Source organism: Tursiops truncatus, chromosome 19 (assembly GCF_011762595.2).
Source record: "Tursiops truncatus isolate mTurTru1 chromosome 19, mTurTru1.mat.Y, whole genome shotgun sequence".
NCBI classification, from domain to species: Eukaryota; Metazoa; Chordata; class Mammalia; order Artiodactyla; family Delphinidae; genus Tursiops; species Tursiops truncatus.
Genome location: NC_047052.1, coordinates 13,169,358 through 13,190,851, shown reverse-complemented (window position 1 = coordinate 13,190,851; position 21,494 = coordinate 13,169,358). Strand labels below are relative to the sequence as shown.

At 41.9% G+C, this 21,494-nt stretch overlaps 1 protein-coding gene across 3 annotated transcripts; it reads right to left on the bottom strand.

Annotated features, from left to right (window-relative positions):
* Nucleotides 1–1,307: 1,307 nt before the first annotated feature.
* Nucleotides 1,308–21,343, bottom strand: DDX19B (DEAD-box helicase 19B). 3 transcript variants are annotated; one of them, XM_033844001.2, is made up of 12 exons: nt 21,259–21,343; nt 12,095–12,143; nt 11,155–11,208; nt 9,951–10,086; nt 9,577–9,669; nt 7,310–7,412; nt 6,631–6,745; nt 4,019–4,196; nt 3,411–3,648; nt 2,705–2,867; nt 2,050–2,241; nt 1,308–1,616 (listed from the first exon to the last, which is right to left on the bottom strand). In XM_033844001.2, exons 1-12 carry the CDS (start codon nt 21,328–21,330, stop codon nt 1,555–1,557), a joined length of 1,455 nt encoding a protein of 484 aa, XP_033699892.1. In that variant the 5' UTR covers nt 21,331–21,343; the 3' UTR covers nt 1,308–1,554. The 3 variants fall into 3 exon arrangements, with proteins under 3 accessions (XP_033699892.1, XP_033699893.1, XP_033699894.1); XM_033844002.2 differs by lacking the exon at nt 21,259–21,343 and adding an exon at nt 18,916–19,078; XM_033844003.2 differs by lacking the exons at nt 11,155–11,208; nt 12,095–12,143; nt 21,259–21,343 and adding an exon at nt 18,916–19,069.
* Between the last annotated feature and the right edge of the window lie 151 nt (nt 21,344–21,494).

Genomic DNA, 21,494 nt, shown 5'->3' with positions numbered 1-21,494 from the left:
GGCAGGACTGACAGTCTGCGGTTCTCTCTGTAGCATCTGTAATGTCAGATTAGGGAAACCACCTGGGAGGCTGACTTGGCCCCTTCCCTTCCCAGGAGACAAATCTGGCCCTAAAACACAGAAATGCCTACAAGGAAGGTCTGGGATTGGAATAGTTCTCATCACAGAAAATCCCTCTTTCAGGCCTGGTCCTAGATAAAGTGGCCCTTCCGTATCGAAGTCAAAGAGCTGAAGAGGACTCTCAGCTGGGGTTTCATATTGCTCTTGTAACTCAGTTTCATCTCATCTTTGCTCTGTCACTCTGTGGGTACCAACAGCTTTGGCCAGGTATGAGGAAGTGTCCATTACTATTATTTGCTCTGACTGCTCTGCACAAAGATGCCAAGTAAGGGTGGAGCAAAGGCCTTGGCAGTTACTCTTGCCTTGGACAGATGAATGGCTGTAGTCCACCTTGTCCCTTAGTTGCACCTGTTTGTATTCCAAGCACTGTGAATGCAGATATTCAGAATCCCTTTATAATCAAGATGCCTAAATTCTGAAATCATTCCCCAGCTCCGATAAAAAACTTGCCTTCTGTGATGTGGAGGCAAAGCAAGGATTTCTGACTACTGCTGATCGCTTCTGGAGCCCTGAGACTGGCCATTAGCAACTTGAAACCACAATTTTCACTGAGGATCCAAACCTCAGAGCACCTTTTATTTGCTAACGGCTACTAAACGGTCAAGGTGATGTTAGGGATGTAAAAAAGATGCTGCAAGTGCCCACAAGGTCAGGTTTTGTGGCAAGCCAGGACCACCACTAATTCTCCACGATGACTTCTCCACAGGACTTGCTCAAGCACAAGCACAGTTATCAGATGTGCATTCTGCACAGATTGCACCCACTGAGAAGAACAAGTCATGGTCTGCAACACAGACTTGCATACACCAGAGATCCCAGGTTGGCATTGTGGTCCATGCTTAGCAGATCTTCCTGCTCTGGCCATCAGGACAGCGAGGACCGACAACACTCAAGACGAGCTGTCCCAACCCAAATCCAAAGCAGCAGCTCGCAGGTCTCCTCTGCTGTTTCATGCCACACCCCAAACACGATGACTGGCTTACACACCTAAGCTACTCGGTCTCTCTCTCTCTGTGTTCCCTCTTCACCTCTACTCTATCACTTTCACAAGGGCTGGAGGCTGGCCTGAACAATTCTAAGCAGAGAACAGGCCGGGGCTGCCACAAAGGCTCCTGAGCAAGTGATCAGCCACAACATCTAGGTTAGCGTAATGATGTGGGAAAACGCTGGCCAAAAGAAAGACAGAATTTCCAAAAGGTAAATTTCTATGTATTCATGCGTAATCTTCAAAAGTTGTGTAAACAATTTTTTTCTACCTTCCCCCATCACTTGTACAATTTTTGTCAAGTCCAAACGTAATTTAAAATGAGGTAGGTAGTTTCTCTCTGCTCGTGCCTTCATCTTTGTGTTGACTGTTGAGGCCTGTGCCGTGAAAGCACTAGTGTCCCGTGCAGGGGGAGCACCAAGGGTGGCACCAGTGACTGCAGGAGCTTCTCAGTTGGCTATTTTCTCAATCTCGTCCAAGTCATCTGTGTCCAGTCTTTCTATTTTCTTATCTGGGGGAAAGAAAAGAGAATTCAAAGAGAGACCAACATGGGGTTACAGAGACACACACTCAGGGAAGGGACAGCACAGCAGGGAGGGAGGAAACACAGGTCTCTGCTGCCTAGGAACGTGCTGTGCCTCTGGCCACAGAGATCCTTCACTGAACCCCAAAGGCTTCCAGTGACTGAGCAAGGGACACGGACAGCAACAGCCAGAGCCCCAGGCCCCTCAGCCTGGCCGGGGGGGACTGTCATTCAAGTCCCTGAGCCCTGAGCTCTCCAGGTGTGCTCTTTGAGAACTTCCACATTGTAGGGAAGGAGGGGAATGGGACAGAGACAAAGGCCTCTCTCGGGGCCACAGGAAAACCTACCCTTCACCCTCCCCTCCCGCCTGGACTTGCCCTGTAAGGTAAGGGCCCAGCAGGGGACACTCCCAGGGACTCACTGAAATGCTCCTGGATTCTGTTCAGGATGTTCATGCTGTGCTTGCTGTCCACCATGTTCACGGCCAGGCCCCTCTTGCCAAAGCGGCCGGTGCGCCCGATCCGGTGCAGGTAGGTCTCGTTGTCCGGGTTCCCATCCTTGTCCACGGGAAGGTCAAAGTTGATGACGACAGACACCTGTTCCACATCGATACCTGCATGAAGGAGAGTTGGACAGGAGTAAGGATGGGAGATAGAAATCACTGTCATCCACAGTCAGGCCTATACACGCCAACCTCAGGTGGAAGGAACAGTCTGGGATGGGCCAGCTCTGGGATTCAGACAAAGGGGCAGGTAGCAGAACCCAGAGGGAGAAAACAGAACTGTGGCAGGTGCTGACCAAATTATGAAATCAGCCATCAGGCTCCAGAGAGCCTCTGCTGGATACCAGTATCTGGAGAAGCAGCTAAAGCCTCACTGGGGGCCCCAAGAAGAGCAGGTGCCGTTCTAAGCCACCAAGTCAGGACTCCTGGCTTCTGTGAAAGTTCTCCTCTGCTGAGGGAATACAAACAGGCTCTTCTAGAAAACAGGATCTCCCGCAAACCACCGGAGTGTCCCGCAGACGAGGATCTCTCCCGCTACCCCGAGCCTGCAGACCAGGACACAATCTCTGCTCACCGCGGGCACACACGTTGGTGGTGACCAGAACCTTCTCTTTGCCCTCTCGGAAGCGCTCAATCACTGCAGCCCTCTGCTCCACCACCATTTCACCACTCAGCAGAGCCACCTGGTGGCCTTCTTTTGAGAGCTCTGCTGCCAGCCAACTAGCTGTTTTGCGGGTCTGGAGTAAAAAGAATTGTTTTAAGCGAAGATACCTGTAAAAAAACAAATGAAGACACCTGCAGAAAAGTGGCTTGTTGCCATTAATATATATGAAGGCTCTACTGAGTTCAGTCAGCAGGTTAGGCTTAAAGTTTCTGAATATTTTTTACCATGTGATTTTTTTTGGACAAATTCCTTCAATGATCTTAGTGTTTATCTATAAAGACTGGTTTGAGCCAAAGGTCTTCATTCCTAAATACCCTATATTATTAAAACTTTAAAATTATTTTCCTGGATGTTATTTGGAGGTTTTTTTCCCAAGTTATCTCTAAGAAGTGGGACCAAAGAAGGTTTAGATCTTCAGTCTTCCCCTTACAACTCATTACAACCTGTGAGAATATGTCCTGAGGCAGATGGAGGTGATTCATTTCCTTTCCAGCCACCGGGAAGGAACCTGGTCCCCCAGCACGAAGTGGAGCTGGCTGAGAGGGAGGGCGCAGGGCCACACCCTCCAGTGGAGCTCCTCCCCCGCAGGCGGCCTCCTGCTGCCGCTGCTACTCACATGACAGAAGATCATGGCTTGAGCAATGGTGATGGCCCCGTAGATATTACACAAGGCCTGGAACTTCTCATCTCTGCTATTGCACAGGACGTAATACTGCTTGATGGTGTCCAGTGTCTCCTCCTCGCGCTTCAGTTTGATGATGTTTGGGTCTGGGACCACTTTCTGGGCAAATTTCCAGACAGAGTCTTCGAAGGTGGCAGAGAAAAGCAGCATCTGGCAGTTCCTGGGAAGCATCCTGCAAGGGAAGGCCCAGGTGTTCGACATGACCCCGACCCAGTGTTTCACTACAAGGAACAGAAGCACAGCCTCCCCAGGCTTGGATGACCTGCGTCCCCAGGAAGGTGGCAAAGCAGGGAGGAGCACTGCAGGGAGGAGGGAGGAGCAGACGTGGGGCAGGCACGGGTGATGGTAGAGTCCCTAAGTCTCCTTCCTCAACCTAGGCTGGGGGTATGGTCAGTGCGACATGGAAATGGCCCACCAAACAAATGCCTCTGAAAGCTGCAGAGTAAAGAACTGGCAGGGCCAAGAAGAGGAGGGTGAAGTAAAAGGAGATGATGCTGTAGATCAGGAGGCCGAGAAGTTCCTCCTGGCTCAGGAGTTCCTACCTCTGGATGCGGATGCTCTGATCTTGGTGGCCCTGAGTAGCTATCATCACGTCAGCCTCATCCAGAACAAACACCTTGATCTTCTTAGGGTCAATGAACTTGAGCTTGGAGCACCAGTCCAGAACGGTCCCAGGGGTGCCAATGACAATGTGCTCACTGATCTTCTGACCTCTTTCCACTGTGGAGACAAGATGTGTTCTGTGGGTACTTCCATGGCAAAGCCAGCTCTACTCTCTGAGCAGTTCTAAAGCTATGATGTATTTTAAAGCAATTGTTTTGATGTTTGCATTAATATTTTAAGGAAAGGTTAGGATAGCACTACAGTATTTAATGGACATACACACACAAAACAGTAATGCTGAAAAGATTTGGTAAGAGTATAAACAATGAGATGGAAATGGTATTCTTTTACATTCTCTATAATCATCAATCCTCTTTCAAGGATTTCTTATCTTTATTTCTTCTCTGTCAACATCATTCTCCCTTGCCTGGGTTTGCATTTCCTCACAAGTAGACTTCTTCAAAGTTCTCACTCCAGTATACTCTGCCTCTCAGTTCTCCCAGCATCTATATCAAATGAGTCAGTTGCCTTTACGTGCCCCTTTCCCAGGTCAGTAAATAAGATTCATTATGAAAGGTTTTGTCTTTTCCAAGAAACAAACTGCCTCTCTTAGAGTGCTTCCCCAGACTAGGCCTGGCACAGCATGGCACATTCTTGGCCCTGTGCAGCCTGAGATTGAGAATTTGGCTCATTTTGGGTTAGATGGTACTTACTGATTCAATTTTTAGTCCTTTAATTACAGTATAACCTTAACCAAATACATACAAGCTCCCATAGAAGTCACAGCCAAGGGACTTCCCTGATGGTGCAGTGGTTAAGACTCCACGCACCCAATGCAGGGGACCCAGGTTCAATCCCTGGTCGGGAAACTATATCCCACATGCATGCCGCAACTAAGAGTTCACATGCCACAACTAAGGATCCCATGTGCCGCAACTAAGGAGGCTGTGAGCCGTAACTAAGATCCAGTGCAACCAAATAAATATTTAAAAAAAGTCACAGAGAAAATTTTGCCTTAACACGAATGTTGAGTCAATTTAAAGCTAACAAATGCTCCTTTTTACTTCAGTTAACAAACCGATTACTGCCCTCCACAAACAAATACTCAGAATCCTCTGTCATTCTAACTCAGATACAAACTGCAATATTTTAGATGTCTTAAGACATCTAATCTAGACTTAGATTTTCCACTAAGTTTTATTGTCATATTTAACTTTTCTCTTCAGAACTGACATAAGAGGACTTCCCTGGTGGCACAGTGGTTAAGAGTCTTCCTGCAAATGCAGGGGACATGGGTTTGAGCCCTGGTCTGGGAAGATCCCACATGCCGCGGAGCAACTAAGCCCGTGTGCCACAACTACTGAGCCTGTGCTCTAGAGCCCACGAGCCACAACTACTGAAGCCCCCGTGCCTATAGCCTGTGCTCCGCAACAACAGAAGCCACTGCAATGAGAAGCCCACACACTGCAACAAAGAGTAGCCGCCGCTCACTGCAACTAGAGAAAGCCTGTGCGCAGCAACGAAGACCCAATGCAGCCAAAAACAAATAAATAAATTTAAAAAAAAAAGAACTGACTTAAGTTGGCATTAGGACATGTACACCAAGTGGACTTCTGCGAGTCATCAAGTCACAGGTCTGTGTTAAAGATCCATAGGACTCAACCAAGATTCCAACGAATTTATAATTACTTAAATATTGTAGTTTTTTGTAAAACAAGCAAAAGTAGAAAGAATGGATAAAGAAAAAATAATAATAAAAGTATCTCCCAGGGTTAATTGCCATGAACATTCTAGAACACTTTTGCTCTTCCAATGACATTAAAAAAATATCAGGCTATTTTTTAAGTAATTGGTCTGCTCAAAAAGTCAAATGTAACGTAGTGGAGGGGATGTGAGGAGACTATTCTAGACTGAAAGAAAGAGATATAACAACCAAATGCAATGCATATACACTGACTCAGTCTTGGTTCAACAAAAAAGACATAAAGAAACAGTTCTGGGACAATTAGGGGGAAATGAAATGGACTAGATGTTAGTTATTTTCTTGGTTGTGATAAGGATATTGTGGATATGCTGCAGAATGTTCTTACTATGAAGTGCACACTAAAGTACTTAGGAATAAAGAGCCACAGTGTCTACAATTTACTTTCAAATGATTCACCAAAAAAAAAAAAAATATGGGGCTTCCCTGGTGGCGCAGTGGTTGAGAGTCCGCCTGCCAATGCAGGGGACACGGGTTCGTGCCCCGGTCCAGGAGGATCCCACATGCCGCGGAGCGGCTGGGCCTGTGAGCCATGGCCGCTGGGCCTGCGCGTCCGGAGCCTGTGCTCCGCGACGGGAGAGGCCACAACAGTGAGAGGCCCACGTACTGCAAAAAAAAAAAAAATATGGACACATACACAGGTAAAGCAAATATGGCAAAATGTTTACTTTTCGAATCTAGGTGGAAGGCACATGTGTTCATTGTATTATTTCAACTGCATACATTTTGAAATTTTTCAAAATAAAAAGTAATTAGCTTAATTAACAAGGATCACATATTCATACTCACATTTATTGCCACGAACAGCATACGCTAGCTTCAGTTCAGGGTAAAATTTGCCCATCTGCTCAATCACTTTTCCCGTTTGAAGAGCGAGCTCGTAAGTTGGGGAGAGGCACAGACACTGGTAGGGAAAGAATACAGAGAGAGAATTCAAGACACTATTATGCAACAGGGTATTACCATTAGAACTTAATGATTCCTCCAGCTGAGGCTGAAGCAAAGAATATATAAAGGGCACACCATTTGACTCTTTAAGCTGCAGTCATAAGCTGTAATTCTCGGGGGTCAGAACTCTGGCTGGGTAAAGACAGTTGAGAACAGCTATTGGCCACTGGAGTACCAAAAGCCCCATGTGAGTAGGGATCTGAAATTCCATTTGGAGATAAGCTTCCTTTTCTCTTACTCAGAAGGTTCTCAGAAGATCCTAATGGATGATAGTTGTAGATTAAGGAGGTTTTTCTTACAACTAAGGAAACCAAGCCTATCAGCAGTATCCCAGGACTGGCAAATCATCGAAAGGGGAACAGGATTTTTGTTATTACTGGAAGATCAACCATGCTGTTTGTGCTCAACTTACGGGGTTCTAGTTTATGTGAAAAGTAATACAAAGCTCAGCTTTTAATCCATCAAATGGCATTTCCCTTCCAGCTATGAGTTAGAAAACCCCAATTCACCAAGCCCTTACCTGGGGGTATCTGTTTGCAGGTTCTACTTGGCTGAGCATGGCCAACACAAAGGCAGCTGTTTTACCAGTACCAGACTGAGACTGGGCTATTAAGTTCTGTGGGCTGCACAAGAAAACAAACTGTTTAGGAGTATAAATCTCATGCATTCTTTCAGTGAATAAAAATGAAGCATAAAGCTTAATTAAAGAATGAATATTCCAACTTAATTTACAGAAGGAGGCCTTGGATTCTGTAGTAAAGTTACATACGCTAGCTTCACAAATAGAAGATTTTATGCTTTTGATTTGAAGTACCCCTTCCTTATCTTTTATCTATTCTTGACATAGCAGTGAGTGATTCTTTTAAAATGTGAGTCAGCTCATGTCACTTTTCTACTCAAAAACCTTCCAATCACTCCAGATTTCATTCACAGCAAAAGTTAAAATTCTTCTAATGCCGTACAAGGTCGCACCTGATGTGGCTCCCCACTAGCTCTCTGTTCTCCACCTCACCACTGCCCTCCCCCTTCCTCACTCCACTCCACCACAACAGCCCCGGGGCTGCTCTGGAAACATGCCAGCCATGCTCTTGTCTGAGGGCTTCTGCACCGGCTATACAGTGCCTGGTACCACTGTCCCCAGATGATAACATGCCAACTCTCTTCTCTCCTTCAAGTCTTTGCTCAGATATCACCTATTTAATGAGATTCTACCCTAACTACTTGATTTAAAATTGCAAACTACTTTGAAAAGCCTTAAAAAAGATGTACTGGTAGATGGATACATGATAAAGCATAGTAAATAGTCACAGTAAAATGTCACTGAAAGAATCTAGGAGGTGGGTATATATAGGTATTCACTATAAAATCCTTTCAACTTTTCCATAATAAAACGTTGAGAGTAAAACTGCAGTCAGGTCCTTGGTATTCCCAATCCCCCCATCATGCTCTGTTTTTCTCCTTAGCACTTATCACCTTTTTAAAAAAGACCTTTATTGAGATATAATTCATATACCATACAATTCATCCATTTAAAGTATACAAGTCAATGATTTTGGTATATTACATTAATGATTATTTTAAATTGTGGTAAAATAGATAATATAAAATTTGCCATTTTTAAGTGTACAATTCAGGGGCATTAATTATATTTACAATCTATCACCTTTTAACAGACTATATATTTGATTTATTTTTAATAAAAATATATCATCTATACTCCAAACTAGAATGTAAGCTCCTTGTGAGCAAGGATTTTGGTCTGCTTTGTTCACTAATGTATCCAAGTGCCTAGAATAGTATCTGTTACAAACCAAGCCCTCAATAAATATGTTAATGAAGAAAAAGTACTACAAAATTCTCTCAGATCTCTTCTAACATTGACAATCTAACACTGAGCATCTATGAAAGCATCAAGATCCATAAATACAAGTGGCAAATGTGAAACAATCTAATAAACATTCAATTTATTCATTTTTAAGTATGCTCAAAAGACATTATCCATCTTGAAAAATACATTATGACACAGAACAAAAAAAAACTTTGAGAAAACAGACCTAAAGTATCTATTTTCAGACAAATAGGGAAAGGGGGATTTAGGATTATATGCAGTACAAATTTAGATAATCGTATGTGATGTAGGGATCAGTTTTTATAAAAAGTTCCTCATGCTCTAGAACCTTGTTCCTCAAAATGTGGTCTGACACCAGCAGCACCAGCAACACCGGGAAGCTTATTAGAAATGGTGAACCTCAGTCCCCACCTCAGACTTACTGAAATCAGAATCTGCATTTTAATAAACTCCTATGAGATTCAAACACCTGTGAAAGAGTAAGAAGCACCACACCAGAAAATGACCTTAGCAGTTGTACTATTCTGGTCTCCTAGAACCCTGTTTGGTTTTTGTTTTCTACATTTGACACATATATTTTACTTATCCATATAATGAAATCATGGTGTATATAAATGATATAAATGTATTTACCAACATAGAAATATTATTATGTAATTATCGTATCAAAAAAACATTTAAACATTTTATATGGTTCCTTTAAGAAAAAAGTATACATATGCAAGTTTACATAGAAAAACATCTAGAAGTCTCTACTCCAAATATTAATAGTGTAGGGGAGAGGGAGATTACAAATTATTTCTTTTTTCTTATTTTTCACTGTTTTCTAACTTTTCTAAAATGAGCATGTAATTACTAGTATAGTTTTTTAAAATAATAAAAGTTAAAAAAAAACATGGGAGGTTAAAAATGGGATAGAGTTGCATTAGGACACGTACGGCTCAGCAAGCATTAAAGGCAATGCGTTCTCCTGTATCTTCGATGGACGGTTGAAGCCCATGGCGTAAACTCCCTGGAGAAGCTGTGGTTTCCTAGAAAAACAGTTAAAGATGAAAGTCACAGTCTCTTTGGTTAAGGAAAGAAGCCACATATCTAGCTAACAGTACTAGAATTGTGAACTGGACACAATGTATGAGTGCAGCTAAAGCTTTTACAAATTACCTAGAAATTTTACTTACTAGCCCAAAGCAGCTAAATTCTTTTATTAAACTTGTGTTAAGTAAAAATGTTCTGTAGTGATGAAAAAACACTTGTAACAGGCCTAGGATTTCTATCTAAACACAAAGGGGAGAGACAGAAAGTAGATACTCACAGCCGAAGCTCCTCGAAGGACTTCACTGAGTAGAGCGGGGAGTTTGGATCCCGCTGCAGGACTTCCACTTGGTTGGTGTTATCAACAAGGTTGCTTCTGATCAGCTTGTTGAGTAAGGACTGGGCGGCTCTGTCCTCTGTCAGGAAAAAAAGAGTGTGAAGATTTTAAAAAGTCCATGAAATCCAGCGTGATGATCTCATCTGAATTCAGCTGCCATTGGTATTTTAAGCAATAACATGCATTTGTACTGGGGCTCCTAATTCAAGGTATAGCTTAGTTTTGATTTATAAATGCATTTAAAATAGTTTTATTAAAGGGAAAAATTATGATACTCGTATCATCTGTTGGGGCCTCATATTCTTCTCCAGAACTCTGTTCCTAACAACTATCCTTTCTTGAGGTTACTGATTTCTCCTATCCAAACCCAAATATTTACTCCCCAGTTTACACTCAATATAAATTTAAAATTATGAGTTTAAGGGACTTCCCTGGTGGTGCAGTGGTTAAGCATCCGCCTGCCAATGCAGGGGACACAGGTTCGATCCCTGGTCAGGGAAGATCCCACATGCTGTGGAGCAACTAAGCCCGTGCACCACAACTACTGAGCCCACGTGCCACAACTACTGAAGCTTGCGTGCCTAGAGCCCATGCTCTGCGACAAGAGAAGCCACCACAATGAGAAGCCCGCACACCACAGCGAAGAGTAGCCCCCACTCGCTGCAACTAGAGAAAGCCCACGCACAGCAACTAAGACCTGATGTAGCCAAAAATAAATAAATAAAATAATAAAATAAAATTATGAGCTTAAAAAACACATCACAACAATGGGAAAAAACCCAAATTAACAAAGTCTGTATCTTGATGTTGGATAAGCTGTTCATTAAATGTGTCAAAATACCAACAAATATATATAATTTTATTAGGAAATGGTGACGCAAGTTAAAATTTCTTTTATAAAGACCAATACAAGATAATCATTCAGGGAATATTTCCTACTGCTGCTGAAGTTTATCAGTTGTTCAAAGTAAAATTTCTCTAAAATGTAAAGAATTAGAATCCCTTTACCAACGACTATGTTGAACTTTTATTAGCACTGTGACTCCCATTAAAGTCCAGCCAAGTAAGGTGTAAAAATGAAACCTCATAACATTCCATTCTCTTAGACTGTAGAACTTCATGTATATGTAACTCTAGGCTAAGTTACCTTTCTCTTCTTCATCTGACTTCTCTGCATTAGCATTGGTCTTGACCACAGCACCTTTATCAGACACAAAGCGGCCGTCATTCAAAATCACATCCCATACCCAACAGCTGAGACAATTCAAATTCTATGAGACACTAGAAATGTAAAGGCCTGGGGAGCAAAAAAATAAATGAGGAAACCAAGCCACAGATAAAAACATTTTATTGTTCCTATATAAACAAAGGTATGAAAACTGTCGCTTATATTTCAGTTCTTTCCAAGTCCTCTCACTTTACCTCAAAAACTAATATTAATCCCTCACACCATCAATATTTCTCTCATGTTACAGAAAGATGGTTTTAGCAATGACCAAAACCACCTTGATGCTCAACAGAGGAATATCTATATGTATGCAAATCATATTTCTTCAATATACAAACACCATAGTGCCATTAAGACTCTTTGTATATAAATTGTTGATTAATAGAAACATATATTCAATGTTGTAGTTCTGTAAAAACATACAGAAAAATAATTCAGAGTGAGGTGTTACAATTTCTCCCCTATAATGTTAAATACATCAACAAAAATTCAATGGACATCTTAGGTTTTTGGTAGATACGATTTCAGAATAATTACAATAGGTTAACCCTCAGGTTGTTCATACTTTGTCTATCTCATCTCAAATTGAGGAATATTTTAAAAAACAAATAATCATTGGCAGTATATTTTCATGGTTAGTAATACACTTTATAATTTATAAGCCAATTAGGCATCCTCATGCTTATATGAAGCAGAACACCGAACAATCCCGTTTGTTGATTCCCAAGTCAAATGACTGCCAATATCTGCCGGCGCCCTGTCTGGTACACATATAATTTTTTTCCAGACAGTTGTTATGTTAAAACATTAATACTAAAGGAAATTATTTTTGTTTTCAAACTAGCATTTAGTTACTCACCATTGGCATCTGGTTTGATTTTCTCTTCCTTAAGATGCAAGTTGCTGAACTAAATGGAGAACATGGGGGGTAAAGTGTCAGGAAAATCATTTAAAAGATTTTGCATCAATAGTGCCTCCCCCAGTGAAGCTGGGAAGAAATGAACCACTCTCATGACCTATTCGTTAGGACATAGTCATTAGGTTGTTCTGCTGGGCTCCTTTTGTTTACTAAATGTTAGAGTGAGAATAAACAAGATATCCCACAAAACCAGTGGAAAAAAACTGGTTACACAACAGCTCAAAATCCACACTTCCTAACTACAATCCTTAGAAAGAACTATAATAATTTGTGAGTTTGCTTAATGCCCGGATTACACAGATTCTCTCAATCTCTCAACAGAATACCATTTAAGTTGTCACTCTCATTTTTCAAACAAGAGGAAATTTAGAGACATACTGGAAAATGCAGTCATTCTTCAGAGAACACTGAGGCGGGAAGACTGCAATGAAAAGCATCTGTGGGTGGGAATCAGTCACGCTGCAGGCTATGTTGGAGTGACAGGGCCACAGCACGCCAGTATGCATCCTCACATTCGGGCTGCCTTGTGCTAGATGTCTGGTATTTTAAATTGGGAACAGCCTAGACCATCATGGCACACTATGTAATCAAAATACCCAGCAGGATGAAGTGGGACTAGAAGGGATAAAGGAAAGACATTTCAAAGAAAGATTTATTAGGACTTTGATCAAACACTGTAAGTTAGGGATATCCTGGAAGGACTCATCTCCCCTATTAGTATGAAAATTTGTCAATTATACCTCAATAAAGCCAAAAAAAAAAAAAAAAGAAAAGAACAGAACTTAAAGACAGGGGATATTTTTATTTTTAGTTGACCTTTGGATCTAGCCAAAGCAGGTGCTCTAATCATAAAATATTAAGTGGGGCTTAAGACATCATGTAGAGAAGGGAAAAAGAATGAAAATCACCACCACAATCAAATGGCTATTGCTTAAAGCACCACTTGCACAGGTTTTCTATGTCTTGAGGTTCATTTCTGCTCTTCCTCTAAGTCCAATAAAGGGGAAAGTGGAGGGAGGAATGAAAAAACTGTTTTAATGGGTAGTTAGCTGGGAATGGAGGAACCTCACTTCTATTGATGGAAACTGAAAAGGGAGTTTCTGGTGTCTGTCTACTTCGCTGTTGGGGTGGATGGAGGAGGAAGCAGGGGGTGGGGGAACACACTGGAGAGACTGGCAAGACGGAATTGGCAAAAAAAAAAAAAAGGAAATCACTATGAAGCAGTAAAAATCCTTCATTAATTCTGAACGACAGAGAGCACACTAACAGATAATGAATGAGGCAACCTGCACCATGTTATGATATATAGTAGGCGTTCAATATATTCTAGTCTTCACTAAAGCACTCCTCTTCCACATCCTGCCAATGAACATGGTTTAAGCCTAATATTCAAGGCTGTTAAAAACAGACAGACAGACTGACTTACTGGCAATATTTACAAGAACAGGGTTAATAGTACTCACTCCTAGGGTGATAACTGCTACCTAAAATAAATGATAGGGTTGAGGTATAAGTGAGTTAGAAATATCATTTACTGTAATAATCAGTGATAAAAGGACAACCTATTCTTTTGTTGGTATATTGTTAAAATTGAAGCTAACAGAGTAAATAAACAGTTAAAATAAATAAAATGCAATGTACAGAAAAAGTTGATAGCAACAATGTAAATGAAACCAAGAAATGTTGTTTTGATTACAATGTATCAGAATTCTGGAGAGGTTCCAGCAGATTCTGAAAACATACTCAGCCCTCACTTTGCTGTAAGGATCTCAAAGCCTAAACAGCAAAAGCACCAGGACAGTGAAGTTCACATCACCTACTGCAGTGTCAGTGAACTGAACGCTGAAACTTACGTTTAAAGTCCAGTTAGTTCTGATTCCTTCCTTTGCTCCATTTACTTGGACCAAAAAGGGGAAACCAATTTCTCTTGCAACTTCATTCAAAGCTATTTTGCAATCCAAAAAATTAACCAAAAGGCAAAAAAGCCAAAACATCCACCTTATATCTACATTTTTTCAAGGCCTTTAGTTAATATTTTCGCTTTTAAGATGTGTTAAAATAATTGGAATCTATACAGTTACACACTGCATTTTATTCAAAAGCTACTTGAGAAAGGATTCTTGAGACAGAAGAAGGAAGATTAAATGGTTATTCAGTTATACTGAATAAGGAATGCCTTAGGCACAATGGTGAAGTAGGAGACTTAAGAGTCTTACTCATTAGAGTTTCCTACTCCCTTTGCCCTTCTCTAAATTGAAATTTCCTAAGGAACAAGGGGAACAAAGAGGAACCACAGGGGAATGAGGAAATAAACATAAATAGGATTTAATATTTTCTTTTCTAAAATGAATAAGAAATGGAGCTTGATGAATATTTAAAACACAGTAACCTTGCACTGCACATGTCAGAGTCACCTACATCACACAATTCCTGTGGAGATCCTCAGTGGGAGTTCCACAAGGCAGAAGGAAAGAGCTGTCTTTACTCATTTGTTCAGTTTTAGAATATTGGGATCTATTATAATTTACCTGTGCATGATTAAGTAAATTCACAAAACTTATCCAGGTTCAACTAATCTGTACAATATGGATAAGTAATTCAAGATTCCTGCAAAGAAAATGAATTATAGATAACAATAACTATAATAATAACAATCACTTATATAGCACTTATTTCAGGCATGTCCATAAATCAGTGAGGTAGGTACTATGATTATCCCCATTTAATAGATGTGGAAATTGAGGAACAGAGAAGTTAAGCAATTTGCCCAAGGTTATAAGTGTTGGGCCCGGAATACAAATCCAAGTCTGTCTGGCTACAAAGTCTTAGGTCTTAACTTCTACACAATAGTGCCTCTCATAGATGATACTAATCTCAAAAAAATAATAATAAACTTAAAGATGATACAATGATGCAGTCACTTTGGAAAACAGTATGGCAGTTCCTCAAAAGTTAAACACAGAGTTACTATATAATCCAGTGATACCACTTTTAGATAGATACCCAAGAGAACTGAAAATGTCCACACAAAAACTTGTACATGATCAAGTACATATGAATGATCACAGCAACATTATTCATAATAGTCAAAAAGTAGAAACAATTCAAATGCCCATCAATGGACATCAATGAATAGATAAATAAAATGTGGTACCTATACAATGGAATATCATTTGGCAATAAAAGTGAATGAAGTACTGATACGTGTCACCACATGGATGAACCATGAAAACATGCTAAGTGAAAGAAGCCAGCCACCAAAGAGCACATATTATATGATTCCATTTATAGGGAATGTCCTGAATAGGCATATCTAAGGGGACAGAAAATAGATTAGTGGTTACAAGGGGCTGGGCTGGGAGGTTGAGGAGAAATAGGGGCGACTGCTGACAGGTACAGGTTTCTCTCTGAGGTGATGAAAATGTTTTAAAATTGACTGTGGTAATGTTGATCTAATCTTCCTATTACATAAAAAAATTAACTCAAAATGGATCACAGACATAAATGTGACATTTAAAGCCATAAATCTTCTAGATGAAAATACAGGTGAAAAGCTTTGAGGCCTTGGGTAAGGTATATTTCTTAGAGAGAACACAAAAAGAACTAATCATGAAAAAATTGACAAATTAGAATTAGCCAAAATTGAAAATGTCTCCTCTTCAAAAAAGTACTGTTAAGAAAATTAAAAGGCAAGCTCCAGTCAGGGACAATATTTATGCAAATGACATATTTGATAAAGGACTTGTATCCAGAATACATAAAGAATTCTCCCAACTCAATAATAAGAAAACAATCAAAATTTTTAAGTGGGCAAAAGATTTGAAAAGCCACTTCAAGTAAGTTATACAGGTGGCAAATAAGCACATGAAAAGACTCTCAACATCATTAGTCATTAGGGAAATGTAAATTAAAACCTCAGTGACGGGCTTCCCTGGTGGCGCAGTGGTTGAGAGTCTGCCTGCCGATGCAGGGGACACGGGTTCGTGCCCCGGTCCGGGAAGATCCCACATGCCGCAGAGCGGCTGGGCCCCTGAGCAATGGCCGCTGGGCCAGTGCGTCCGGAGCCTGTGCTCCGCAACGGGAGAGGCCACAACAGTGAGAGGCTCGCGTACCACAAAAAAAAACCCCAAAAAAACAAAAACAAAACCTCAGTGACATATTATACACCTATTAGAATGGAGGGAAAAAACTGGCCATGCTGTGCTGGTGAGGATGTGGAGCAACTAGAGCTCTTAGCCATTGCTGGTGGTATTACAAAATGGTACAGCCACTTTGGAAAACAGTTTGGTTTGTAACTTATAAAGTTAAACATACACTTAACATATAACCCAGCAAATCTCACTATTAGGTATTTACCCAAGAAAAATGCAAACATAAGTCCATACAAAAACCTGTATCCTAATGTATATAATAGCTTTATTCATAAATGCCAAAAACTAGAAAATACACAAATGTTCATCAACAGAAGACTAAGCAAGCTGTGGTACACCCATGCATGGAATACTACCCAGCAATAAAAACGAACAAACTACTGATCCATGCAACAACATGGCTGAATCGCAAATGCATTATGTTAAGTGAAAGCCAGATTTTTCAAAAGGCTACATATTATATAATTCCATTTATACCACATTTTGGAAAAGGTGGAACTAAAATGACACAAAACAAATCAGCAGCTGTCAGAGATGGGTGGGGAGAAGGAAGTGAATGCAAAAAGTTTGAGGGAACTTTTTGGAGTTGTAGAAACGTTCTATATATTGATTGTGATGGTAGCTACACAACTGTATGTCTGTCAAAATTCACAGAACTGTAGCACTAACAAGGGTGAATTTTACTTTATATAAACTATATCACAACAAACTTGACTTAAAAAAATTAAAAGGCAGTCCAAGAGATCCAACATTCAACTGATAAGAGTCTGGAAAGAGGAAATGAAGAAAAACCAAGGGGAAGAAATCAACAATGAAATTTTTCAAGAAAATTTCCCATAACACAAGGACAAGAGTTTTCCAGATTGAAGTTCCCACCCAGTGCCTAGTAAAATGAATGAAAATAGACCCATATCAAGAAACATCATCATGAATTTTCTGAATACTGGAGACAAACAGAAGATTCTTCAAGCTTAGAAAGGGAAGAAGAGGTCACATCGGGAATCAGAATGGTCTCAGACATCTCAACAACAAATACAGAAATCTAGAAGGCAATACAACAATGTCTTTAAAACTTGGCAGGAAAATAATTTCCAACTAACAATTCTACACCCAGCAATACTATTGTTCAAATGATAGGGCAAAATAAGCTAATTTCGGAAAGGCAGTATCTTAAAAAATTTACTTCCTATACACCTTCAGAAAGCTGATAAATGGCTCCACCAAATCGTGAAAGATGAAGAGAGGGGATACAGAAAGGGAGGGATCCAATACAAGAGAAGAGGAAGTCCCCAGACTGAGGGCAAAGGGAAATTTGCCCTGTTCCCCTCCAGCCCCCAAAATGAACTGGGGCAACTAGTACAGTTATTTTGTTTGTTTGTTTTTTGCGGCACGCGGGCCTCTCACTGCTGTGGCCTCTCCCGTTGCGGAGCATAGGCTCCGGACGCGCAGGCTCAGCGGCCATGGCTCACGGGCCCAGCCGCTCCGCGGCATATAAGATCTTCCCGGACCGGGGCACGAACCCATGTCCCCTGCATCGCAGGGGGACTCAGAAATGGAATTGACAGATCACTTGATGTGTGGGAACATCCTGAGATAAACTTAGACAATTAGCAAAGAGGCTGGGGTTGAATTGGTGATAAACACAAAGAAAAAAAAAAGAAGTTACAAATTCCAAGGGAAAAGTTGTATAGGAAATAAAGGTATTCCTGAGTTACTAATAATATAAGCACAGAATACTGATCTAACTAAAATCACAATATAATGGAAAGATGGGGAATGGGAAGGTGTGCTTTTGTGGTGGGGAAAGGAGGATGGAGTAAAGTGTCAAAATCAATAAACACCTAAACCGGAAAATTCAACAAGTAGCAAAGCAAGCATGTTATTCAGGGAACAAGGAGGTCAGTATCGTAAATCAATGTCAAGAGAAATAACAGTTTTCTTTGGGGAGGAAGAAACTGGCGGGAACCACTTTCTGAAACTATTTGACCCTTTATCTATGTGCATATGAAACATTTTTATCAGTTATAAAAAATAAGACCAAGTCCTTGTTCTCGAGAAATTAACAGAAATAAGTACCAACAAAGCGGGTTCAAAGCACTATGAGAACTCGAGTGTTTAGGCGGGAAAAATGAATTCCACATAGTAACGTTTAACCCATATCTTGCTTACTGTGTGTCAGGCCCAGAACAAAGTTAAGCGGATCAGGAGAGGATTTACTGACTGCCAAGCCTACAGAGTCAGTCATTCATCATCACTGAGCAAGCTGAGGAAGCACACAAATATGAATGAATAAGCCATGGTTCCTGAGCCCAAGCAGCTCAGAATCGGAAGGTGGAAAATGACACCTACATAGGTGATTATTACAATTCAGGGTCCTGACTCCAGGAAGACAGGCGGGCGCCTGGGCTCTTTAGCTATGGGAGCGCTCACCTGCGCTTACGTAATCTGTCGGGGGCTGGCGGGTGGGTAAACAAAGCCAGCTCAGGGTCCAGGCTCCATCCCTACGCGCACCCCATCCCGGCCCAGACCAACCTAGGGAGTGTCTTTTCCCAGGCATCTGATCCCGGCCAAAACGGCCCCCTGACCCTTTTACGGCTGAAGCCAACTCACCGACTCGGCTGCCGCTTCCTGCTCGTCCACCGCCAGGGCCCACGAGTCGGTGGCCATGGTCGCAGGCACGGCTGGGACGCAGGTGCCGGCAAACTAGCCGGCTGGCGCGGCGCGATCCGCGATCTGGATAGACTCCCGCCCCAAAGAGGGGGGAATTCTTTCGCTCAGGCGCTGGGGATCGGAAGCGGCGCGCCGCAGTGACGTCAGAATCCGCGCCGGACCGGCCGCCCCTCACCCGCTTTGGACTGGCGCTTTTGTCGCCTTCAGGCCCCCAGCCCTTCATTGCTCTTGGTTTCTTATAGAACGTCCAGAACTACAGACTAAGGTAGTATCTTAAAGTGCCTAAGGTCAACCGGCTCTCCAACCAAAGAGCAAAACCACGTTTTGCTCTCTATTGCCACCGTGCTGGGAGAGATGCCACATTCTCTCTCAGCACGGTGGCATAGAAGATGCTCATATAGATTGAATATACCAATACACAAAACCGTTACGGATAGTGAGCAAGATGAATTTGAAAGAGATTTTTAACTTCGCTTTTCAGGTTGGTAATTTTAAATGTCCAGGTGTTGTATAGGGTGTTGGGAATCAGCCCTCTCAAACACCGTTTGGTTAAAAATTTGTCCCACAGACTGTGTGCCAACATCACTTACAGGAATTTGGCCTTGAAAAATACTCAGAGTGGGTGCTAGGGAAATGTGTTCCAGGTAGAAAATCAGACAAAAAGCAAGCAGGTTTGTGGAACCAAACACAGTTTCTGGGATGATGACAAGAACCAGGGATGAAGTTGATAGGAGGTCCATGAAAAGGGCCGTGCAGAGCAGCTTATGAGCAAATGAGTTCACTCGAGGGATCGCCCCACTCTGGTGTAACATTTAGAGTTAGCCTTGCCTGGCTAGAATCCCAGCTCTCTTATGTAAGGGTTCTGTGACTGGGAGAATTAAAAATATGTGTGTGTGTGTGTGTGTGTGTGTGTGTGTGTGTGTGTATACATGGCTTTTAGAAGAAGTAAAATAAGGATTAAGTGTGACACTTTCCCTTAACTGGGATCAAACAAGCTTCTCTCTCCTTGCTACTTCACTAGAAAGAAGCTGGGCACTTCCCTGCAACCTGAGTGAGAAATGAATCCCCACTTCTTTCACTTTGCCAGTAATCCACTACAACAAATTAATTTCAAGTTAACAGTGGGGTCTATGGAGAATTTTACTTGTAGACTATAAGTAAAAATGTTTGGGAAAGGGTAAAGCAGTTCCTGCAATCCTCTTCTTGCCATGATTCTTTTTCTCCCGCACTCTTTACAGGGTTAATTTGGGGGAGATTTTTCTGGACCCTACAGGTGAGGATGTGCAAGAAGAAAAAGGTAAATATGCATTATGGCAGGCCATGACCTACATCTCCTCATGTGAGAAGCAACCCTGGGAATGTCTTGCCAAATTATTGATCACAGGGCTAAAAGAGGTTAAGGAACTTTTATGTTTAATGAGGTTAAAAATAAGCCATTAAAGGTGCAGAACTGTATACAATAGGATCCACTTGTGCAAACAAAACAAACTCACATATATGCTTGTACATACTACAGAAAATGTATAAGATACCCACAAAACTGGTATCAGTGGCTGCTTCTAGTGAGGGGCTCTAGAAGTCTGGGGTGGGAGGAGACTTCCTTTTCATTGTGTACAGCTAATCCTTTGAAAATTCTTCCATGTGCGTGTTTTCCTTTTAAAATTGTATTTCAGACAAACAGGAAAGGGAATACTAAACAGACACCTAGATTCCCACCTCACGGCTTAAGAAATAAAACAATTAAGATTCAAATGAAGCCCCTGCATTGCCATCCCAAGAGACAGAAGCTCTCCTGAATTTTAGTGCTTATCTTTCCCATAAATGCTTTTAGTATGTATAGCTTTTCCTATTTAAAAAGGAAAAAAAACCTTAAAAATAAGCCCCAGGATTCTAGACTTTTCTGTGTCCACCCCCAACACCTGCACAATGTGAGACTCCTGGTAAGAAGGAAACTGGTTCCCAAAGTGGGGCTGTGGAGAGAGGAATCAAGGGAATAAGAGCACCTGGATTTGAATTCAGCCTCCTGCATTTACTCCCACATGACCTTAGGCAGCCCGTCTCCTCTGAAATCCTGGTAAGCACTCATCTCACCGTTCGAGGATTCAACGACATCACAAGGTTAAGGGCCATCGGCCCAGTGCCTGGCCTTTGGCGAAGGCTTGATTAAATATACGCTGTTATTATTATTCCTGTCCCTCCCTCCCGTCCCAGCCCGGGGTGGGGGCGGGGAAGAACCCTGAACGTGGAGAAAAAGGTCTTGTTTCTACCCTCAGAGATACTCACGTCGCCCACAGGCAGGGCGAGCGGAAAGCGCCCTACGGCGCAACCTCGGAACCGGCTAGCAGCCCCAGCCATCGCCCCTCAGCATTGCGGTTACCACCGCCAACGGCCGCTCACAGCCCGAGCCTCATTGGCTGAGGCCTAGAAGCCAGTCCCGCCAGCCAATCAGAGAAGGGGAAACGGCAAGCCTGGCGCATGCGCACCAAAGTACCTGGGTGCAAAAGGCTAGGTCTAAGTTT